A 22,196-nucleotide genomic window follows, 5' to 3' on the forward strand; every position below is an offset into this window, starting at 1 on the left:
CTGTGTTCTGTTATTTACTGTGAATACTGAAAATTTATAGTTCACATTACGTTATAAATTTTCAGTATACGTTTGCACACTGCAGTAAACATTTAACGAAATGCAGCCACTATGTGATGAACATTGCGTATAATTTCCTGTTTTATCGATTGCGCACACCTACGTACGAAAATAGGATGAGAATGATGAGATAGAAAGATCATGTTAGAGGAGTTGTCTCTTCACATAATCTCCACATTCGTCTATCTAAATTTTCTAATAGGCGAACACGAAAAGACACGTGTGTGATTAAAATGTACCGATTTTATGTCTGTATCACGATGATCCTTCGAGGATATTTAATTATTTATTCTCTCATTGGTTTTGCGTGGTTGGTTACGTGCGACACAATCTTAAAAGAACCGACCGTGTTGATTAGTGTTCTTGTTAGAAATAAGGCACACACGCTGCCGTACTTTCTGAGTTTGTTAGAGAACCAAGATTATCCAAAGAAGCGAATAAGTTTTTGGTGAGTGACTAGACATAACCTCACTCTTTCATTCGGTAACGATAAATATCGTAAAACTAAGAAGCACTTATAAATTCATCAATATAACAGTTTTTGGATATTGAGGTACTTATAATTAAAAAATTGATCAGCGTTTTCCATTGAAATGTTAAAATAATGCAAGAATTCACTTTCATTATTTATTGAAAATTGTCTTATATTATGATTATATGTAATCATCAACTAAAACTAAATCTCAAGTATGGACGAATACGAGAAAATTAGAAATACTTCGAAATAATCGCTTCCATTGATTGTTGTCACATTTTTATTCGTTCTATCACGATTTCAAATTTATTTATATTATAAATTTGAAGTTATCCGCCAATCGATGCGCGGCGCATGCGGAAACATGTCGATTCGCAAACGCGCGAATATGTAATACCGGATGTGGACGTCTGTGCTGCGCTAATTTTAGAAGACTTCATCACGCTGTAGATTTTCGGAGATTTATCTATTTTTATTTGTATTATTATATTTGTTAATATTCATTTAGAACAATATAGTTTAACTTTTATCTTGATTTAAGATAACTTTTTACAAATATTTCTACGAAAAATATCACAGTGCAATCTCTTCAAGAAAGATGCGAAGATTTTATGTTAATCATTTCAGGATACGCAGCGACAACAATGTTGACAATTCGATCGAGATATTGAACAAATGGATTAATTCGAGGAGCAAGATGTATCATTCGATGAATGTACATTTGAATGCATCGTCGACAGGTTTCGAGGATGAGAGATCGATTGCTGATTGGTCGCCTCGCAGATTTGCACATATAATAGATTTACGTGAACAAGCGCTTGATTATGCAAAAGAAATATGGGCAGATTTTATTTTGGTGAGCTAGTCTTATTTTGTTATCTTGCAGTTACTTTGATTAATAAAAACTTCAATTAATTTAATTTTGGTTATTAATTCAACTGGCAAATTTGAAGTAAAATTTTTAATTATAATTTATTGTATCTGTTAAATTAAATTATAATAAAAAATATTACTTCGAGTAACTGACAATTGAATTAATAGTGTATATTATATGTATATAATATTATACCATGGATGGTATAATAAAAAAGTTTATAATTATATTAAGGATGTAAGACAATATTTGCTAGTGAATGATTTCAGATAAGTTTCAAGAATACTAATAATAAAAAAAAATTATAGTAGCAATATAATAAAAAAAAATTATAGTAGCATTATAGAGAATCGCGTCACTTTTTCGTTTGTCTGATGCATGTACGGATATTTACAGACTATATGAAAAAAAAGAACAAAATGAAAGAAAAGAAAACTTCTTATGTGTGCAGATGCTGGATGCTGACGTTTTTTTGATCAATCCAAGCACTATTCGTAATTTGATACATAAGGAATATACTGTTGTTGCGCCTTTATTAAGATCGGATGGCATGTATAGTAATTTTTGGGCTGGAATGACAACGGAACATTATTATTTGCGAACAGAGCTCTACGAGCCGATCCTATTTCGCGAGAAAATTGATTGCCATAATGTGCCCATGATCCATAGCGTAGTACTCATAGATCTCAGAAGACGCTACTCTGATTATCTTACCTATAAGGCCGAAAAATTGACTGATTATGATGGACCAGTGGACGATATCATAACTTTTGCCATAGGAGCAAATAAATCAGGTAAATATTAAAAGTTATCATCTATATATATTAAAGTTGTCATGTGTTTAAAAGTTAAAATATGAATTATAAATAATAATACAAGATTTGCACCAATTAAGTGCTGATTCTTTAAAATTATTAGCCTATTTTGTTCTTACTATTTTGATTTAACTTTTAATTTTATAAAGAATTAGATTTGATTTCGATTATTAAAAATTTTTACGTACAACATATATGTAGACTGTGTTTCAAAATTCATTACCAGCGCTGAAAATCTACAGTTTACATTACGTACTATACATTTTCAGCATTGGCAGTGAATTTTGGAATACAGCCAATGTTTATGTTATAGATGTGTCATTGTTCGTGTGTAACGATGACATTTATGGTTTCATTATGGTACCTTTGGAGAATGATGAGACTATCGCAGAAGATATGCAACGGTTGATTAATACCAAAGTGGAAATGTTAGGTAAGCTTGCTTCTGTAAGAAAAGAAGCATAATATAAATGAATAAAATAAATAAATAATTGTAAATGAATAAGAATAAATTTATGTGATATAATATTTAATGCGATAATATTCAAATTTAGGAATATTACAATATAATATTATTATACAATATAATATTATCCTGTTGACAGAGTTGATTGATATAAATTACGTTTTGTAGCATTTAGCGATTATTTGCCATTGTCGGATGATTTAAAAGAATTCGTGATATATCCGGAGAAAGACACTCTGGGTGTGGATAACATTTACATGATAAATTTATTAAGAAGACCAGAAAGACGTAGAAGGATGCATAGACTTTTCGAAGAACTCGGTATTCGGGCGGAAATTATAGATGCAGTGGATGGTAGGTAAGTTATACATTAGACAAGATGAAAAGAAATATATCTTTTATAAATGCAAAAATTCGATATATATTAATATTTCGGGCAAATATGTGCATAATTTAACTCCAATATTCTGTCTATTTTTAGATATAATCATTTTAAGAAAAATAATTCTCTGGTTATTAATCTGGTTATTAAATATTTTTAAATTGTACCTCATTTTTCTACTTTTAAATAAGTTTTTAAAAATATAAAAATATGAGGGAATGTATTGACAAGAAACATCACGAAAATATCTGCGATTTTGAAAACTTTAATATATCTAGACCAAAATAATGGAGACATATTTTTTGTACATACCCGTTTTTACTTTTAAGTATTTTTCAAGGGATGTTTTATTCCCTAAAAATGAAAGCGAGCACGTATAAAATCATGTCCTTTATTTTCATCCAGACAAGTTAAAGGCTTATCAAAATCAGACTTCAGGAATGTTTCTTGTGATTCCTTGAGATTCTTTTATTAGAAACTATGAAATAAATTAAGGACAACTTTGCGACAATATATTCTTTCTTTTTCATATTTATGTATTTAAATATCTTTTTTCTCTATCGAAAAATTTCAAATAAGAATGAAATGCAGATTCAATATTCAATTAATAAAAAATTTCATGAGATAAAATTGGTCATAAATAAAATATACTTACTTAGAATATTTATGTTTAGAATAAATTTGATTAAAATAGTATTATAATATATATAAAAATAAATTAATATGTAAAATTAATATGCAGATTATAGGAACAGATGTTATCTTCAAGTCATATCTTTTTAAAAAAAGCTAAAAAAAAGGCGCCAACTATGCGTGCTCTTCTCAAAAAAACATTACATAAATTATCATACGCGTTTATATATGTGCTCCTTAAAGAAAAAAATGACTTTTTAAACAAAAATACGTGAAAATAAGAGTATCTAATTGAAATAAAAAAATTTTTGTATAAAAAAACTGGCGCCGCTAGCAAACTTGGTTTGGTCTAGACACTTCCTTGACAGCGAATAGTTATTTTAATAAAGTGAAAAATAACTGAAAAAGGCCAACTCAGTTTGTGTGTGCGCGCATGTGTGTATGTATAAAAAGTTATACATTATTATAATAAAGTCCACAGTTATAAATATTAACACTAATTACATAATAATTATTACTAATAATTATTATTAACATATTATTATGTTATTTATTATTATTTATCATAACATATAGATGACTATACTTTTATAAATTTTTATAAAATTAATAATATAAGTGATAATGAAGAAGTGATAATGAATTAAACAAAAAAATAAATTACCATCTTGATTAAATAAAGTAGGCACAGCATTATGTTTTAATTTTAATGTGCTATCCGCTTGAAGTCGTTCCCACATTTCAGGCTCAAAATGAATCTATAAATAATAAATTTATTAATAATAGATTAATTCTTTTTTATGTATTCTCATTATATCACATTGTATTAATATATATATATATATATACACATATATGTATTAATACATATATACACACGGAAAAAAAATTAATTGGGTGGTATAGCAAATCTATGATTTACTACACGAATTCAACATCGACAGCTAAGAAGATTTGATGGTTTAATAAATCGCTAATGTTATTCAGCTGTCAACTTTGCTATTTTAACATAGAAAATTGACTATCTGTATATGACAACTGCAGATTTGCTGAATCAGTGAAGTTTTCAGCTGTGTTTTTTTCCGTGTATATATGTATATACATATATTCAGTAAATAAAATGACGTTAAATAATGTCCCTAAAGTCAATAAGACATCATTGAAACGTCCTTGTTTGCTGGATATATATAAGAATATGAATTTTTAGAATACCACCTGACATAATACGGAATATTTTGTAGGTGTCCAGTTTTTGCATATTTTTTAGGTATATTTGCAACCCAAATTGCACATCTTTCTTTATTTTTTATAGGAATAGAACATATTTTATAACCTTCCTTCGAGGAATTTTTACAACCTTCTGCATCACAGTTAGGCATTTTATCTATAAATTAGCTTTAAAATAATATACTTTTACATTTATATATTTTTGTGTACGTAAGTTTGAAGTTATAGACTATATGCCTATACATAAAAATAGTATTAAAATAATACAAATATTTTGTTTAAAATAATTACTATAAAGAAAAATGATTTAATGTTACATCAATATTTATTGAATTCATCACCATGTACATACATACCATCTATCATTTTGTATATTCTGTTTTGTATACACTACTTTTTCCTTATATATGGTGGAACCAATAAAAAATCATTACTCGGTGTCTTAATTCTTACTAGAGAATTTCTATTCTTCCATACAGCGCTTTTCCGACACCGTATTTCGAACCCATTTTTTTCGGCCGCTTGAGTTTGGTCTTTCTTTTTACTCCGTGAAGTACCTATGGAAGATACATGTACATAAAGATCTAACCGCATTTTGTAAGCAACGCAAATAACTTTCCGCTCAAACATGCGTGAATTTTAATTTTAACTGTAATCTTTCAAAAACCGATAATTGTCTTTAACATTGATAATGACCTGTGGGAGATAGAAACGATTGTTATTTGTACATTCGAAATATTATCATATAATGTATTATTTTGTCTTGTAACCTTAATAGTTTTAATTTATTGGATATAAAAATTTTTGATTTGCCTTAACGAGTTTATAGCGCGGTCTCGCCGATTGATCTTTCTGTTTCCGTTCTTTTTCGAACACTATTGATCCTTCGGCCAGTGGTAAAATGAGTGAGCTTTGACCATCCGCAGAAGGCGTCATGCATTCGTCTCGTGGCGATCTAAAAAAGCGCGTTTTATCCATTTTTTAAATTTATATTCATATGTAAAATTTATTTTCAAAATTTTAAACATATAAACTCTTCATAAAAGAGATATTTAATGTATATAATAAAAAAATTCTAATGTCATTTTGTTTCAGGGATTAATATTTTTAAAAATATTTGAAAAAATGATTTAATGCTTCCTAGTCAACTAGAAACAACATTAACGTATATACTTTCAAAATAATCAAATAAGATAATTAAGATGCAAGAGAATTCATAATTTCATAGTCATATTGTAATTTTGCAAATAAGTACATAACACAAAATTATTTATTTAATTTCATGCAAAATTTAATTTGATAAAATTTTAGTATTTTTATTCGTAATGGTAACGATAAAATTTAGTTGATATAATCAGTTTTAGAAATTATTTGTTATTAGAGTAGAATTTATTTTGTTGCTAAAATAGAAAAAATTTGCTGTGTGTCTTTGTCTTTAGAACTAAAATTAATTTGCTGTTAAAGCAAAATTTACTATTGGAACAAAATTATTACTGCTAGCTTATTCAAATCCATTATGATAGTAAAAGAAATTTGTTATTGTAATTGATTTGTTATTATAGCAAAATTTGATTTGTTAGGATGCGCCTTCTATTATACGAAATGACTGTCATCTCTTTTCTAGAGTCTTCTGTTATTATAACATCGTTGCGTTCATCGTTGCGTGTTGTTGCGAGTGATCTCTCAATATTTTATTTTCATTTTTCCTATTATTCACTTTTATATACTTTTATTACTTTATTCATATGATATACTTTTGTTACTTTATTCAACGTCAATGTGTATTCATATTGATATGAAATCTGCTGGACAGTTGGAGAATGCCCGAAGAAATACATCTTTTTAATACATCTCTCGATCATGTTTATTGCCTGATCGAGAGATGTATTAAAAAGATGTATTTATTTTGAAATAATTTCTTCAGGCATTCTCCAATTATCTAACAGATTTCGTATAGCAAATTATTGCTAAAATATTCTTTCAGTTATTTCGTTCATACAATCAATATGTCATTAATTTAGTAAACATATCTTGTTACAATAGCAAATTTGATTTGTTCGTGTAGTTCAAATAAATTGTTTATAGAACAAAATCATCTTGCTACAGTTCTTCAAATGTGCTTTGCTTTTGCAACAAATTTTATTGATAATATAACAAAAAAAATTAATTGATTAAACAACAATTCATTTATTCTTACAGCAAAATAATTTGTAGTTTTAGCTAAATTATATCCAGCAAATAAGTCACAATCAGTACTTTTAACACATCTCTTTGCTGTTCACATAGTAACTGATAGATTTTGTTATAGTAGCATAAAATCTGCTATGCCAGCAGATTATTTTTCTCCGTATGTAATAAACTAATTTACCTTAATCTCGTCCATTTGGGCGGCGTAAATAATAGGATTTACCAAAGTTTTTAGGATAATGAGACCATTATTTATAACGTGGATAAAAAATATCACACGCGCCGACACCCTATTTAATTGCAATATGCAGTCGTCACAAACCAGCACAAACGTTATTACTGCTGGCATCCATCCGACTACGAAACTTCCTAGAAGTTACATAGAATATAAATTTTTAAAATACAATAATTATATACATATTGTATTTTATATTAAAAGTCTTACCGAGTATGTATAACGTTGTGTGGACAGCTCTAAAGTTTCGTGTCATTTGTTTAATGTTGGAATTCTTGCGTAATGTTGTTCTTATTTGAGCGGGAGATCCCGTTTCGTAAAAGCGGAGTCTTATTGTTTGGTGTCTCTTGACTATGTAGAGGATATGAATATAAATATACACCATTAAAACGAAGGGCCAAAAAACCAGGTTACTGAATATAATGCGGAATTTTTGGTGACGTAGAAACCTGAAAGTTAGGACATTTTCAGTCAAAAATAAATTAATAATTAGTAATTAGACAATTGTAATTATTTAATTGATACAATTACACTTACATGTTGTTTCGGCATCCTTCAGATTGGAAACCATTGTTTTCAATTAAATTGAAGTATACCGCAAAGAAAGAAATGGGTAACATCCACAGCAGAATTAATAAAATCTTGGTTTTTCTAAAAAAAAAATCAAAATACAGCTTATGAAAATTCTTTATATTACATATTTTATAGATATTTAAATTTAGATTCAATTTCAAGTAAATTTACGGAAAGGGGACCAATATAAAATCAAATATGTATTAAAATCAAATATGCTTTTAAATAAAATTATATTACAATTTTAAATATTATAAAATATTATATATATTGTATATATATCTGAAAAAAAGTATCAAATAATCAATTTTATAACAAAAAACTCAAAAAATCCCAATAAAATCCAATACAATCCCCAAAAAAGCTAATAGACTGAGCTTTTTTAAAAAAAGCTCGGGTTTTTTCCAATCCTGCAAAGAAGTGAATTAAATTACCTGTGTGTCATGATTGAAAGGTAGTGAAGTGGTTTAAGAATGCCCAAATAATGATTAACCGCCAAAGCCAATAGATGATATACTGTAATTATCACGCTTCCCAATCTTACAACTTCGAGAGCCAATAAAAAACAATTTATGCCTAAGAGTAACGTGATCGAATATTTTTTTATATTAATAAATTCGATTTTTATATTTATAAAACACCCACAACATTTATGTAACACCCACAACAGAATTAAATAAAATGTGATGTGGTTTCTTAAAAAAAAAAATCAAAGTACTGTTATATTGCTTATGTGGAAATTATGCTTTGTGCATCTTAAAGCTCTATTAAAATAATTAATTCTGTAATGCATTGAGAAAGTCGAATAGAAAAGAAAAATTTTTATGATATTCTGTATCATAAAATAAAAGAATTATTAAATATATCTTTTTGAAAGTTATCTTTTCGAATTCAGTTTTTTTCTATTATTTGATAAATGTTAATTTTTAAGATTTAAAGATTAAAAATTTGTAGAGCGCAAAGATGAATTACGTTTAAAGTTTACATAAAAATCGTCTATATTTAATTAATTAAAAATGATTTATAACCGAATTTTACCTTTCAATTCGATTCCGAGACCAATAGGTATGAAACTATTCAGCAACAGTTCTATTCCCAGAAAAAAGCTGGAAAAAGCATCTGCACCTGTAAAAAATTATTTTCACATAATTTTCTTCAAGAAGTGTTTTAAGGTCAATTTACTTCTATTATCTCAAAAATGCTAATTTTTTATTTATGTCACATTTCTATCAATATAATATACATATATGTACCACATGTATATACCTATATATATATATATATATATATATATATATATATATATACGTTACTGTACCTGTTAGACTCAAACTAATATATAATGTTGGACTAAGCGGACACTTAATCCAGAACGTGGTTATTAAGATTTTTATATTTACAATTATTGAAATGACACAGAACAACATTAAAAGTGATACGCCATATAAGTATAATATTTTAATATTTTTAATTTCACTGGATGTAATCTCACTCTGTGTCATTTCGTTAATCATTGTTGCGTTCATGAGTTCTGTCGACATGCTTGTACTGTTACTTCGCTTTGTTACAAACTTTGATCTGAAAATATAATTTATATTTGATGAAGAAAGATTCTACGTCAAACATTAACTGAAAGTATAATAAAAAATAAAAGCGTAAACAAAGTTCATAGTAAATATATTACAAGATTAAAATATAAGTACTTCCTTTTCTAAATATTATATTTCTTAAATACGTAAAATATTATTTATTCTTAATATTTTCTGATAATAAAACAAACCATGAAATCATGAAAGTGATATTTTTTATAAAACTTAATTTTTTAGCTAGTTATTACAAAAAAGGTCTATATGTCGATTAAGAAATATATGTTGATTCGACAGAGAAATATTATATTAGATGTTGGAATTAATTCGTAGCGTTTTACAAGTGATGGGAAGTACTTTCATTAATGTATTTTTTAATGCTCATGTGAAATAAATAACATTCTTTCATTAAAAAACGCTACGAATTAATTCCAACACCTAATAATATTATATAAGTGGAATGTTTCTGAAAAGATGTGTTTCCAATAATTTTTCCATCTATCTGCTCTTTCTAACGATCGAGAGTTTTTTCTTGACAAAGTTCCTAAATTCCAACTACTATTTAATCATTAATTACTATTATTTACACTTGTATCTTTTTTTGTTCACTTTGAAGAGCAATTAAATTTCTGGCATTTTTTTTCAATGAACCAAAACGTGTAAAATCATTTTCTAAGGAAAAAATAAAAATTGCACAATAGTTTTCTATCGCTACCGATATAAAGATTTCATTTCAAAGATTTACTCTTGAATTACTATTTATTTTCTAATTAAATTGTTTAGTTAGGATATTAATTAATAAAAAATTAATGATTAATAATCTAGAGTTAACGAAATTCTTTATAAGTTAACAATTAATGTTTAAAATTAATTTAATATTCCTTTAAGATATTGCAGATTAAATGCAAATTTCGTTTATAATTTAATTTTAATTTTTTAATTTTAATAAAGTATATATGTTTTTACAAGTATTATGCTGTTTGACATATTTCTTATTATAAGCAGTATTATATTTTCAATTTAAGCTTAATAAATAACTTTTTGTTTGAACGAAAAAGTTGCGTTTCTAAAACTCTCGCATTGTTTCGATTCTATACAAGTTGAAACAGAAGGGTCAAATAAGAAAGATTGATTGCTAGTGATTCTTTATATTACCTCCATACGAAGTAAACAAAAAGTGTTTAGTAATATTTGATATATAGATTGATATTTCTTATTAAAAACTAATGTAATTTTTCTTAGATAAAAATAGAGATAAAATTTTTTTTTCAAATATATTTGAACACATTAAAATATTTTATTATTTGACTGAAATATTACAAATTTCTTAGTAAAAGTTAAAATTTATAAAAATATATATGAAATCATATGCTCGATCGCATTATTTAAAAAATCTGATAATTTTTGTAAAAATATTGTATATAAATGTTTAATTTTAAAACTAATATGATATTAATTAAATTTCTTTAATTCTATTAATTAATTAAAATTAAATAAAAATAATTAGCTCTTAATGATTGATTGAAAAAAAATTTTGACAAATTTAAGAGTATAAATGTATAAGATACATATATATTCCAGCAGATATTATTTTTAGGCAGATTTTATTTCAACTTTGTTTCTTTATTTTCATATTGACTATAAATACATATATTAGAAAATATTTATTATTAGCATAGTCAGCACGAAGAAAGTGAACATTGTTCAAAAGACAATACGAATGTAATAATTGTATTTTCTCTTGTGTAGTTTGAATAATTGGAAAAGACACTAGGATGTTTGCAAATTTTTTAAATGAAAATAAATAGTATAAATTTTATATTTTATATTAATAAGAAAATTTTATATTTTCTTTTTGAATATTATAATATTTATATTAACTATATTATTTTTATTTAATATGTTAATAGATTTGAATAAATAAATTTTTATCATAATCATTAAGATTGTTTGATTCGATGATTCTTGAATATATTTTGCGCATTACAGAATATCAGGAATCGTATATTTGAATTTATTCGAATAATAAATTTCACGGATATTTACAGCCCGAAGGAGAGGATTGGTATCGTATTAAATTTCTGAAATATTGAATTTCTATTTCGAGTTACAAAAAGGTTGATGAACCATCTTCCTCTTAATATTCTTAATGTTTTTTTTTCATTCGCAATATAAGATTTTTATTAAATGTCTGACTATTTGCTTACAGAAAATATTTATTGCATTTAATAAATGATACTTAAATTTAAGTTTAATTTTTTTGAATTGAACAAATATTTATTTACTGTAAGTAAATAGTCCTATTTGTGTACTATTTAAACAAATATTTATTCAAATTTCGTAAATTTTTTTTGGAAGAAATGACAAAATGAAGAGAAAGAAATCATGACAAATCGTTTGTGCAAAAGCTATCAGTTGTTCTATTTATTTTGCTCGTACATGCGTGTATCTGATTAATGATTAAAATACCTTATGTGTCGTGATACGCGCGATAAAAACATTTTGATTAAATTATAAGATCGTATCATCAAAATGAGATAAACATTTTTTATTTCGATAAAAGTTTCGTAATTTTTAAAAAATTTTAATATTTTATTTATAATTATTAGGTGTTGGAATTAATTCGTAGCGTTTTTTAATGAAAGAATGTTATTTATTTCACATGAGCATTAAAAAATACATTAATGAAAGTACTTCTCATCACTTGTAAAACGCTACGAATTAATTCCAACACCTAATATATTTGCAATTTTATTTTGTAATCACTATATAATAGAAATTAAATAAAAAATTAATTATTTATCTATATTTAAATAATTGCGTTTAAAAATATCATATATTGCACATATAATTTATATACATATATGATACATGTAATATAAAATATATACTTGCATGAATTTTTCCTCTTTATTTTGAAAATCAGCAGCAACTTCAAATTAAGATTACAATTTATGGTTAGCTTTTTCCCAGGTGTTCTGGATCCTTCCTTTTTATTTATAAAAGTTTAATTTTATTTTAGCGTCGATTTTTGCTTAAATTATTGTCACGTAATTTCATAACTTCTTTTAATTGTCGTACGATGCAATGTTGATAGGATGATCGTTCTTGATAGACTGAAAGATTTTCGCGTACTGAATAGTCCGAGTCCTTTTGAAATTATTACGCGCAGACTCACAGGATGTTAGGCGCAGAATGCCTGGATCTCCCGCGCTGGAACTCCATCCTCTGATGTATATAAAAGAACAAAAGGGAAAAGGGAAAGGATCGATAACGTATTTTAATATGGATACGTGCGTAGATGTCGTAGAAAATTAAAACATTCCCTACGCACATTCATTGACGTTAAGTTCAAAGATGTCCGAACTCCGAGCAATATTGATCGTATTATCAATATCACCATCGTCACGAAGTGACGAATAAACTTAAATGAATAAACGATGAATAAACTTAAAATTGTAACTTTTTGTTTAATTTTGAATGAAATATATTTTTTACAATAACTTCAAATCTGAGTTTAGTTACGAACTATGATAAAGTAGAAACGAAAAGCGATTGCGATATTAAAAATATAATTATGCATATCTCATTGATGCTGCCGATTTGAGACAAATTTTGAACAGCTTTGCAATGAATGTTTGCTCCAAAAAAAGTTCGTGTCCTTTTTCTTGTTACGACAATGTTCGTATTGAAAGCTTTAGACACCATTAATTCTAATTGCAGAGAGGGAAGAAGGAAGTAATTGTCGCGTGACTTTGTACTAATGATCGAGCTTAAGCTTAGCAAAGGACGGGATAACTTTGCCATTCCGTGTATGTCTTTCCTCTCTGTCCATTTACTGATAAACCTTGGTAACATAGGTCAAACACTCAAGAGGATACAACTGATAGAACTTGACGAGTTATATAGTGCAAGTTCTAATCGATATGCTGAATTTTCTAATGAGTGTTTAATAGTATTTATAATTAGTACTTGGTTATGCAAATAAATTTTTATTCAATATATCTGAGTCAAAATTTTGATTATATTTTGAATCTCTTTCGATCTCAATTATCAAAAAATCTTATAAACTGTTTTGATATTTGTACAATGAAATAAGGCCTCTTTTAATATTACTTAATTTACAGCTTCTATTTAGAAAACTTCTTTTGAACCTAAAAATAGGAAATCTTGTAATAACTGCCATTTACAGGCTCAACGTAAGAGCTCAATTCATTAGATTAGAACTTATTATAAATCTCTAGAGTCTACATATGTCATTTTTAGAGTCTACGTACATCTTAAAACTAAAATTCAAAGTAGGAGAAAAATTTCGACTCGGGTAGTAAAATACATTATATTAGGTGTTGGAATTAATTCGTAGCGTTTTTAATGAAAGAATGTTATTTATTTCACATGAGCATTAAAAAATACATTAATGAAAGTACTTCCCATTACTTGTAAAACGCTACGAATTAATTCCAACACCTAATAGTATAACGAAATGCTCAGTATCGCATGCATTTGTTCTTTTTGTATATTCTGTATATCTATATTTAATCTTCTTCTAATATCTTTAATATATTTAATAAGTAAGATATTTCGATGTTATAAGATTATAGGATCTCTCCTTTAACCTTCGTATAGTAGATATAGATTGCTTATGATATGATTTAGGGGTAAAAAACATACGTACTATTTTGCCTTTCAAATATATTGGCGTTATAAGAAAATGTGTTAGCAATGTTATATGTATAATTAATATACTTGACATGTTTTTCGTGAGATAAGGATAGAGTTCTAAAAAAGTGAATTCCCTTTCGATTTTCTTGTCGATTGACGTACTACTGTATTTTGATGCCCTAATTACGATTATGAAAATTGCCGATAAGAACATTTTCAAAGTTAAATATTTAAAAAACGACTTTTTTCACATTTTTTTTGCGCGTTTCGCGTGAAAGTCATGCGCCCCTAAACAGGGAAGGAGATGTGGTTGGAGTCACTTCGTGTGGAAAGTCATAAAAAAATTGTACGTCTTATCCATCTTTCAGCACGACAGCATATATTGACAAGCACTACGTGAGTAGTGACGCTTAGTCAGACTACAAATGACCGCCAAAATAACCTTGTCGGTAATTTTTATGATTATATTGTATTTGTAATCATATGTAGCACATTAAAATAGAGTAATATACCAATCGACAATAAAATCGAAGGGTTCACCCTTTCGAAACACTTCATCCCTTTTTTCAGTTTTGTATTTTATTATTTTCTTTTAATTTATCATGGACAGGGTCGGAAAATCGAGCATCATTTTTCAAATAAATAGCTTCGAGATTCCCTTGAGATATAAAATAAAGTATATCATAATAAAGTATATAGTAAAGAATAGCTCAAATAAATCAAATTATGTCGATAAGGGTACTTCATTTTTTCCATTATACATAATAGATTAAATTATCACATTCATAAAAATAGTATTGTACAATCTTCCAATAAAAAAAGAAAAATTGCTCAAAATTTTTTTATAATATTATCCTATATGTCGGTTTCTGAAAGCTTTCAAACGAGAATGGATTGAAATGAATTGAAATGGATTCAGATTTTCAGAAATATTGATTCACGAATGTTAAAATGAATGCTTTTCAATTCTGAATGCATTTTTATTCATTTATAGGAATTGCATGGAGCATATCTCTATGTCTTTCAATCTAAAAATAATATTATTAATTTTTTCTGTGCATTGTGAATACTGTTCAATTCAACATTTTGAATAGGAGATGCAGTTTTTCAATCCAATTGCATCCAATTGAATCTAATTAAATCCAAAAAAAGTATTTGCTATATTTTTTTTTTATAAAATACCGATTTGGATAGAAAAAAATTTCAATCCATTTTAATCCATTCTTGTTTGCTGGTTGTGCCCATTGCTCTTAAAATGAATTCAAAATTAACATATTTCCTAACTCTTAAAAATTACATTAAAAGAGGCAAAGTCCAATTAGATTTCTTATCTCATCAAGAAGTTGTTTATAACATATATATTACGAGGATTGTGATGCCAACTACGTGAATCAAACGAAGAGAAAGTTAAAAACTAGATTACATGAACATAAGTCAGATATAAAGAAAAAGACAGATTCATCGGTTATTACTAACCGATGAATAACTAAAAAATAATAAAATTAATTGCAATCACGAGTTTAATTGAAATAAAGTAAGAATTTTAGATAGCCTTCTTACAACAAACGATTAATATTATAATCTGAGATGGTCCACATAAAAATAACAAATACAAGGTCTAAATAGGCAGAATGACACGGAATAATTTAATTATTATGACACATTTGTAAGCGTTAATTTTCTGTATATATATTCTTATTGATTGATAATGGAATATACTATAACATCTATGCTGCGCAAAAGAACATTTCAGACTTATCAGCTTGATAATCACATGATAGAATCTAGCGACCTTACATCTGTTATTAGTCTGTATTTTTTTTCATTATTTTTAAACCTACAATTTTAATTTTTGTTCTAATTAAAATTCATAATTTGAATTCAATAATATTATGTTCAATAATATTCATTTATAATTTGAATTCAATAATATCATTATATTATGTTGTGTCTAATATTGAGACTGACTCGATTGGGATCGAAACCGTTTGTAGCTATATTTTTATTGAATATATTATATTATTTATTTCATATCGTTTTCTTATGGCTCGTTTAGCCCTTATTAATTTTATTCATATCATAATATTTCAAGATTGTTGTCCTGTTAAAAATAAACAAAAGAAATAGTTAAAATGCCACTTTCGAATGATACCCGATTAATGTCGATGGTAGATACAGTAAAATTTGCGGTGGTTTCGTCGTGTGAAATTTAATGAAACGCTATTATAGTGCCTATGGGGATGGAATCTCTTTCTCGGAAGTAAGATTAGGAGTCTAATGTAGGTGTATGTAATCCAAACCAGGGAAAGCTTAATTTACGCAGCGAGCAGCTCTTTGTTTTCTCATTTATGTTTGGTTTGAAATTTTCTATAAATACTTTTTTTTTATCTGGACAACAAATTGAATTGTAGGCAATTAATTATATATATGTATAATACAGTTATATACAATACTAAAAGATTTATTTTTACGATTAAATTTCAATTTTAATTGATAGATTCGCAGCTTCAATCGGATATTGAATTTTAATAAAGTTTAATAAATAAATATTGTGACAATAAATAAATATATATAAAGTTACTTTATATATATTTATTTATTGTCAGACATTTAAGGAAAAAGGCTTTTTAAATATTACATTGAACTATATTTTGTTTATTTCTATACATATTATATGTATAAGTTATATGGGCATCAATATATTAGCTATTCTAGTTAACATTTCATTGTTTAACTATGGAGTAATGATATATTTTAGATTGCCTTAATGAACTTATTTTTCGGTTATACCTTTTCCAAGAAGTTCTCATTATCATGTATTTTTCGTCAATTTGTGCCAATTTATTTAATCTCATCTCATTTCTCTTTTATCATTTCAGGGCTTTGAACAAGAGTTCCCTGAAGAAATGGGGCGTGATACCGATGTCCGAATATTCGGATCCTTATCATAAAAGGTGAAAATAAACGCATGAAAAAATTTTATTTAATCGATTAAATTTAAATTTAAAAAAGAAAATTTCAGACAGCCAGATTGTTCGTTAATGATACATGATCTGTCAAATTTACTTTAAATATGAAGTCGTTTGTACTACTTTCCTTTATAATTCTCTATAATAATTTATTTTCCTTTGCGCATAGACCAATGACGATGGGAGAGATTGGCTGTTTTCTGAGTCATTATATCGTATGGCAAAAGGTAATAAAAGGCACTCTTGAGTGGAAAAAAAAAATTAATTACTGACGTAATATATATTATTAGGTACTAGAGCACGGTTATAAAAGCGTTATGGTGTTGGAGGATGATGTTCGCTTCGAGCCATTCTTTCGACAGAAAGTCGATTATGTTTTGGCGGAATTGTCTAATCTCAAACTTGAATGGGATTTGATGTAAGTCATATTTAGTAAAATTTATTATTTTCCAATCATCAAACTATTTTGTTAATAGTTATATTGAAAAATCGAAGAAAAAAGATTGAAATAAAAAGAGATTGAAATAAAAAAATTAAAGCTTTGTTGTATTAGTTTGTAATTATAGCAGTGATAAAATTGATTTAATAATTTTCTCGCTCTTTTTGAATTTTATGGCAATGAAAGTAAATTTATTTGAGGAAAATTAATTCTGAGAGACATCGGATCTAAAATTGGCACGTTACATTTTTTCACAATTTTATTTTAGATACATGGGAAGAAAAAAATTGGTGAAGTCAGAGAATCTAGTGGAAGGATCTAAATTTTTGGTACGAGCAGGATATAGTTACTGGACTCTTGGTTACATCTTGTCGGAAAGCGGAGCGAAAAAATTGATCGATGCTATGCCTCTCGAGAAATTAATTCCCGTTGATGAATTCCTTCCGATTCTCTCGGATACGCATCCTGAGTATGTGAAATGATTGATGTTCAAAGTTTTAGGAAATGTATATACATATCTCATTTCGTGGAAAAATCAATATTTGAATTCGAACCAAAAGAGATTAATTTCAGGAAATATATACATATGTATATATGTATATATGTATAAATTATTTATACATATATGTATAGATTAATGATAAATCTCATAAAATTCGATTGAACGTTGTAAAAGTTGCGATTTCATATTATATAATGTATCCTTAGTAAGAATGACTTGATGAGTCTTAATATTCATTTTGACATTTTAATAGGAAACAGTGGGCGGCTCAATTTCCCACTCGGGATTTGATTATCTTATCTACAAATCCACTTTTAATTTATCCGTCACATTATACCGGCGAGGATGGACACATTAGCGACACGGAAGACTCCAAACTCGTTCATGATACTTTTATTGATAACTTGGAAAAAAAAGAAGAACTATAATCAAAAGGAAATTATAAGATAAAAAAAATAGCAATTTATCTAGTCGATGAAATCTGCCAATAATCTATTTTATATAACAAATTGAAACATTTTTTAACGTAAAATACCTATACTGCCGTTATATTGCCATGTACTATTAATTTGTAGTTTATAATCGATTAGCATATAAGATACGGCCATTTAAATGTCGCCAGTTTTTTATGATTATACAAACAGCAACGATAATGCACCAGTGGCGAAATAAAACACCTGCATTGATTTATATTTAGCACGAATGATGTTTAAGAATTAATTTCTCATTAATTATTGCGAAAATTGTAAATTGACTTTTCGATTCACACAGTTCAGTTTGCTTTATGTGTCCATGAGAGATGATGCAGTCATTATTTGGGCACAGTGTACAGGAATACCTTATATATCTTATATCTTTTCGCAGAAAAAGAAGATGCCATAGTTTTATAGATTCCTTTGAAGACATATTTGTTTAAGTATAGATATTATGCGAATAAACATATAAATATACTCTTTTATCTAATATCGATTTTTATAGTAAGAATAACATAAATCATTGCTCGCAAAACATTGCATAAAATTCGAAAAAGTGTTTTTTTTTAATACTTTTACATATATTGTATGTATCAACATTGTAAAAAAATATTTGAATGTATATCATACCTAAAAATGTGCCAAATAAAAACATTTTTTAAATATTTCGTTGATGACTAATCGTACAAGAATGTTATCACCTTTGAAGAAAAAGCTCATATAGAACATAAAAGTCTGTACACATTTTTTATATTTTTTAAAAAAACATTAGCTAATGTTGGGATAATGTTAAAACATGTGATTTCCATATAACATCTAAATGTCAATTAAAATTCTCAGATAGTTCTTATATGAGGCATATACAATATTGTCTAAACTCTAAAACATTTTTTAAATATTTCATTGATAACTAATCGTACAAGAATGTTATCACCTTTGAAGAAAAAGCTCATATAGAACATAAAAGTCTGTACACATTTTTTATATTTTTTAAAAAAACATTAGCTAATGTTGGGATAACGTTAAAACATGTGACTTCCATATAACATCTAAATGTCAATTAAAATTCTCATAGTTCTTATATGAGGCATATACAATATTGTCTAAACTTTTCGTGAACCACGTGAATGTTTTGTAAAACTTATGTATATATATATTTTTTTTTTTCTCGACTGTCGGTTCTCCGACTACTAGGCCTTGACGGTAGAAAAGGAGTAGGGTTTTCTGTACATACACAAAAACACACGCACGCACGCACGCACGCACGCACGCACGCACGCACGCACGCACGCACGCACGCACGCACGCACGCACGCACGCACGCACGCACGCACGCACGCACGCACGCACGCACGCACGCACGCACGCACGCACGTACCAATCTGTACTATATTTTTCACATTATAATACCATTATTTTCATATCAGCATTAAATACACGAATTGTGATTCATTGCACCTCCCGAACGAACCTATCCTATTTTGCGCTCCGAAGTATCCAACGAGCTACGTCTATGCACAAAATTAAGGGTGTTACAAACATTTTTATTTTGTAAATTATTTAATTAGAATTTTTACACAATAAATAACAGTATGCGATTAAATATATATTGAAATACAAATGTTTTAATTAAATACAAATATACGAATTTTATAAATACGTATACAGTATATGTATATATTGACAAATTTACAAAATAAATTTCTCTGTAGTGTATTCGTTATGTAGTAATGCGGTAGTACAATGAATTTGTTTTTATACGGTAATACGAATATTTTAATAAATAAATCGCTCATTTTCTTGCTTAGTAACACATAAAAATATTTGAAACGACAATAGTGACGAGCAAAACTATAAGGATGTAGACATGCTTAAAGCTATATAGGTATTTTCTTAAAGATACAATATGGTTAACGTTTTGACTTCACAGAGTCTTTTTCAAAATCCATATAAAATCTAAATCGTATACAGGAATAATTTAACGATACATACAGTCGCTCTTAGTAAACTATCGTTAAGAGACCAAAATAGATAAATTGATCTTTATATTTCATCTACTTTGTGCGGAAGGCCTTATTAAATATCTTCAAAAAATTTCAAAATTTTTGTTGTCAAACAATAAAATGAAATTGATAGGAGATTCACTATTAATCAGTGAAAATTAATAATACGTCTAAATTGAAGTAGTTATCAGGTCTAAATAGTAAATTATCTGTAGTCAGTATAAATTATAAGGAATAAATTATAGAGAAATAAGAAATATAAAACAATGAATAACAAAATGATGAATCCTGATAGCTATAAGAGTCAGTGCGAGAAACGTAGAATTTTCGTTTTAAATGTATACTTCTATTGTAATAAAACGTTATAAGTAAAATAAAATTTCCGCACACTCTTAGGCTAATTCTACAATGTGCTTTTTGTTTTTTGTTTCTTGCTGTTTGTCTCTTGTCTTATTGATCAAAAAGTCAAGAGCAAACAGAGACAAACAGCAAGAAACACGAAACAAAGAGTACATTGTAGAATTAGCCTTAAATATCGGAATAGCATGCCAACTTAGCACATTTCTTGCTTTTTGCAATAATTTTAACATTAATAATAACACTGCTTCTTCATCCATTCGTTGTAGATTTACAAAAACAGTTTCTGAATATTGGTTTCAATTTTTAGATTCAACCAACTCAGTTAAACATGCTGTTCCGTTCCGTAAAAATTTTCTCTACCCGTCTCATGTAACCAAAATGCAATGAAATTTTGGTAACAAAATATATTTCACTCTTATAATTCAGTATTTTTGAGTATTCAAAGTAATGTTACAGGTAAGATAATTACACAAATTACTGCTTTAGTCGCATTAAAATAATGAAGTATCGATTAAATTAAGCAAATTAGTTTGCGACCGAGGCGACATTCCATTTGTTTCCATTCCATTTTGGTTACATGGGATGAGTAGAGAAATTTCTTACGGAACAGAATTGTAGTGAACTCAATTTTATAATAAAAAATCTGTTCTGTGTACATGGGACGGCATCTCTCTGAGAATTGCACACAAATTGAGGATTCAGCCAATTAGAATGAAACGGATTAAAATTAAAACTAGGGATAAACCAAATCGTAAAATTACTGGATACCAGCCATTAAATATCTGAGAAGGCAATTTCTTCGAGTCGGATATCCGACATTTTCCAAATATCTGACCGGATTCCGAAAAAAAATGTCTTCTAAAAAAAAGCCTATATTATAAAGAAAAAGATTATAATTTTGCGATAATGTATAAGATATTATTATAGCATCATGAATATGTATACTTATTTCTAGAACATTTGTATACGAAAAAATCAACAATTTAATGATATCAAATTTCAACCGGATATCTCCCCCCCCCCCCCGGATAATAGTGATATCCAGTTGGATAGTAAAAAAGTGCCGATTAATATCGGATACTGGATACTTTTCGGATATCCGGTGCATCCCTAATTAGTACTATCTGATTGGTTAGATTCTATTTCTTAATTCGCAATCCTCAATCTCCAATGCGTAGTGTGACATGAACATTAGGGTGCCTATCTATGCAGCGGAATAGCGTAAGGTCCTACGCACAATGGAGGAAATATTAGGAATAGGAATAAATATTGAGA

General features: G+C 27.4%; 3 protein-coding genes across 4 annotated transcripts; 1 reads left to right on the forward strand and 2 right to left on the reverse strand.

Moving 5' to 3' along the window:
* Positions 1-155: 155 nt before the first annotated feature.
* On the forward strand, positions 156-19,223 carry LOC105145765 (glycosyltransferase 25 family member). Of its 2 annotated transcripts, none has more exons than XM_011055562.2 (10): positions 156-508; positions 1,163-1,391; positions 1,861-2,203; positions 2,538-2,657; positions 2,859-3,048; positions 17,055-17,129; positions 17,314-17,371; positions 17,435-17,562; positions 17,852-18,052; positions 18,339-19,223. In XM_011055562.2, the coding sequence occupies exons 1-10, from the start codon at positions 294-296 to the stop codon at positions 18,511-18,513; spliced, it is 1,734 nt and encodes a 577-aa protein (XP_011053864.1). In that variant the 5' UTR covers positions 156-293; the 3' UTR covers positions 18,514-19,223. The 2 variants fall into 2 exon arrangements, with proteins under 2 accessions (XP_011053864.1, XP_087270225.1); XM_087414099.1 differs by having other exon boundaries at positions 398-613.
* On the reverse strand, positions 4,328-5,427 carry LOC105145763 (uncharacterized). The gene is made up of 3 exons (XM_087414102.1): positions 5,289-5,427; positions 4,921-5,089; positions 4,328-4,463 (listed from the first exon to the last, which is right to left on the reverse strand). The coding sequence occupies exons 1-3, from the start codon at positions 5,296-5,298 to the stop codon at positions 4,412-4,414; spliced, it is 231 nt and encodes a 76-aa protein (XP_087270228.1). The 5' UTR covers positions 5,299-5,427; the 3' UTR covers positions 4,328-4,411.
* On the reverse strand, positions 5,000-12,738 carry LOC147907282 (adenosine receptor A3-like). The gene is made up of 9 exons (XM_011055561.2): positions 12,692-12,738; positions 9,246-9,505; positions 8,966-9,052; positions 8,362-8,503; positions 7,892-8,005; positions 7,565-7,803; positions 7,301-7,488; positions 5,746-5,887; positions 5,000-5,489 (listed from the first exon to the last, which is right to left on the reverse strand). Exons 1-8 carry the CDS (start codon positions 12,736-12,738, stop codon positions 5,756-5,758), a joined length of 1,209 nt encoding a protein of 402 aa, XP_011053863.2. The 3' UTR covers positions 5,000-5,489; positions 5,746-5,755.
* Positions 19,224-22,196: the final 2,973 nt, after the last annotated feature.

The sequence above is a fragment of the Acromyrmex echinatior genome, chromosome 15 (assembly GCF_024713525.1).
Source record: "Acromyrmex echinatior isolate Ae372 chromosome 15, ASM2471352v2, whole genome shotgun sequence".
NCBI classification, from domain to species: Eukaryota; Metazoa; Arthropoda; class Insecta; order Hymenoptera; family Formicidae; genus Acromyrmex; species Acromyrmex echinatior.

What these genes read in the sequence shown, in the direction of transcription:
- LOC147907282 (XM_011055561.2), bottom strand. Translation starts at nt 12,738, where the DNA reads ATGGAGTTCCAGCGCGGGAGATCCAGGCATTCTGCGCCTAACATCCT. An exon ending in CATTCTGCGCCTAACATCCT is followed by an intron (nt 9,506 to 12,691) that starts GTGAGTCTGCGC and finishes TTATATTTTCAG; the next exon opens with ATCAAAGTTTGTAACAAAGC. An exon ending in GAAGGATGCCGAAACAACAT is followed by an intron (nt 7,804 to 7,891) that starts GTAAGTGTAATT and finishes CCTAACTTTCAG; the next exon opens with GTTTCTACGTCACCAAAAAT.
- LOC105145763 (XM_087414102.1), bottom strand. An exon ending in AATATTCCGTATTATGTCAG is followed by an intron (nt 4,464 to 4,920) that starts GTGGTATTCTAA and finishes TATTATTTATAG; the next exon opens with ATTCATTTTGAGCCTGAAAT.
- LOC105145765 (XM_011055562.2), top strand. Translation starts at nt 294, where the DNA reads ATGTACCGATTTTATGTCTGTATCACGATGATCCTTCGAGGATATTTA. An exon ending in TACCAAAGTGGAAATGTTAG is followed by an intron (nt 2,658 to 2,858) that starts GTAAGCTTGCTT and finishes TACGTTTTGTAG; the next exon opens with CATTTAGCGATTATTTGCCA. An exon ending in TCGGATCCTTATCATAAAAG is followed by an intron (nt 17,130 to 17,313) that starts GTGAAAATAAAC and finishes CTTTGCGCATAG; the next exon opens with ACCAATGACGATGGGAGAGA.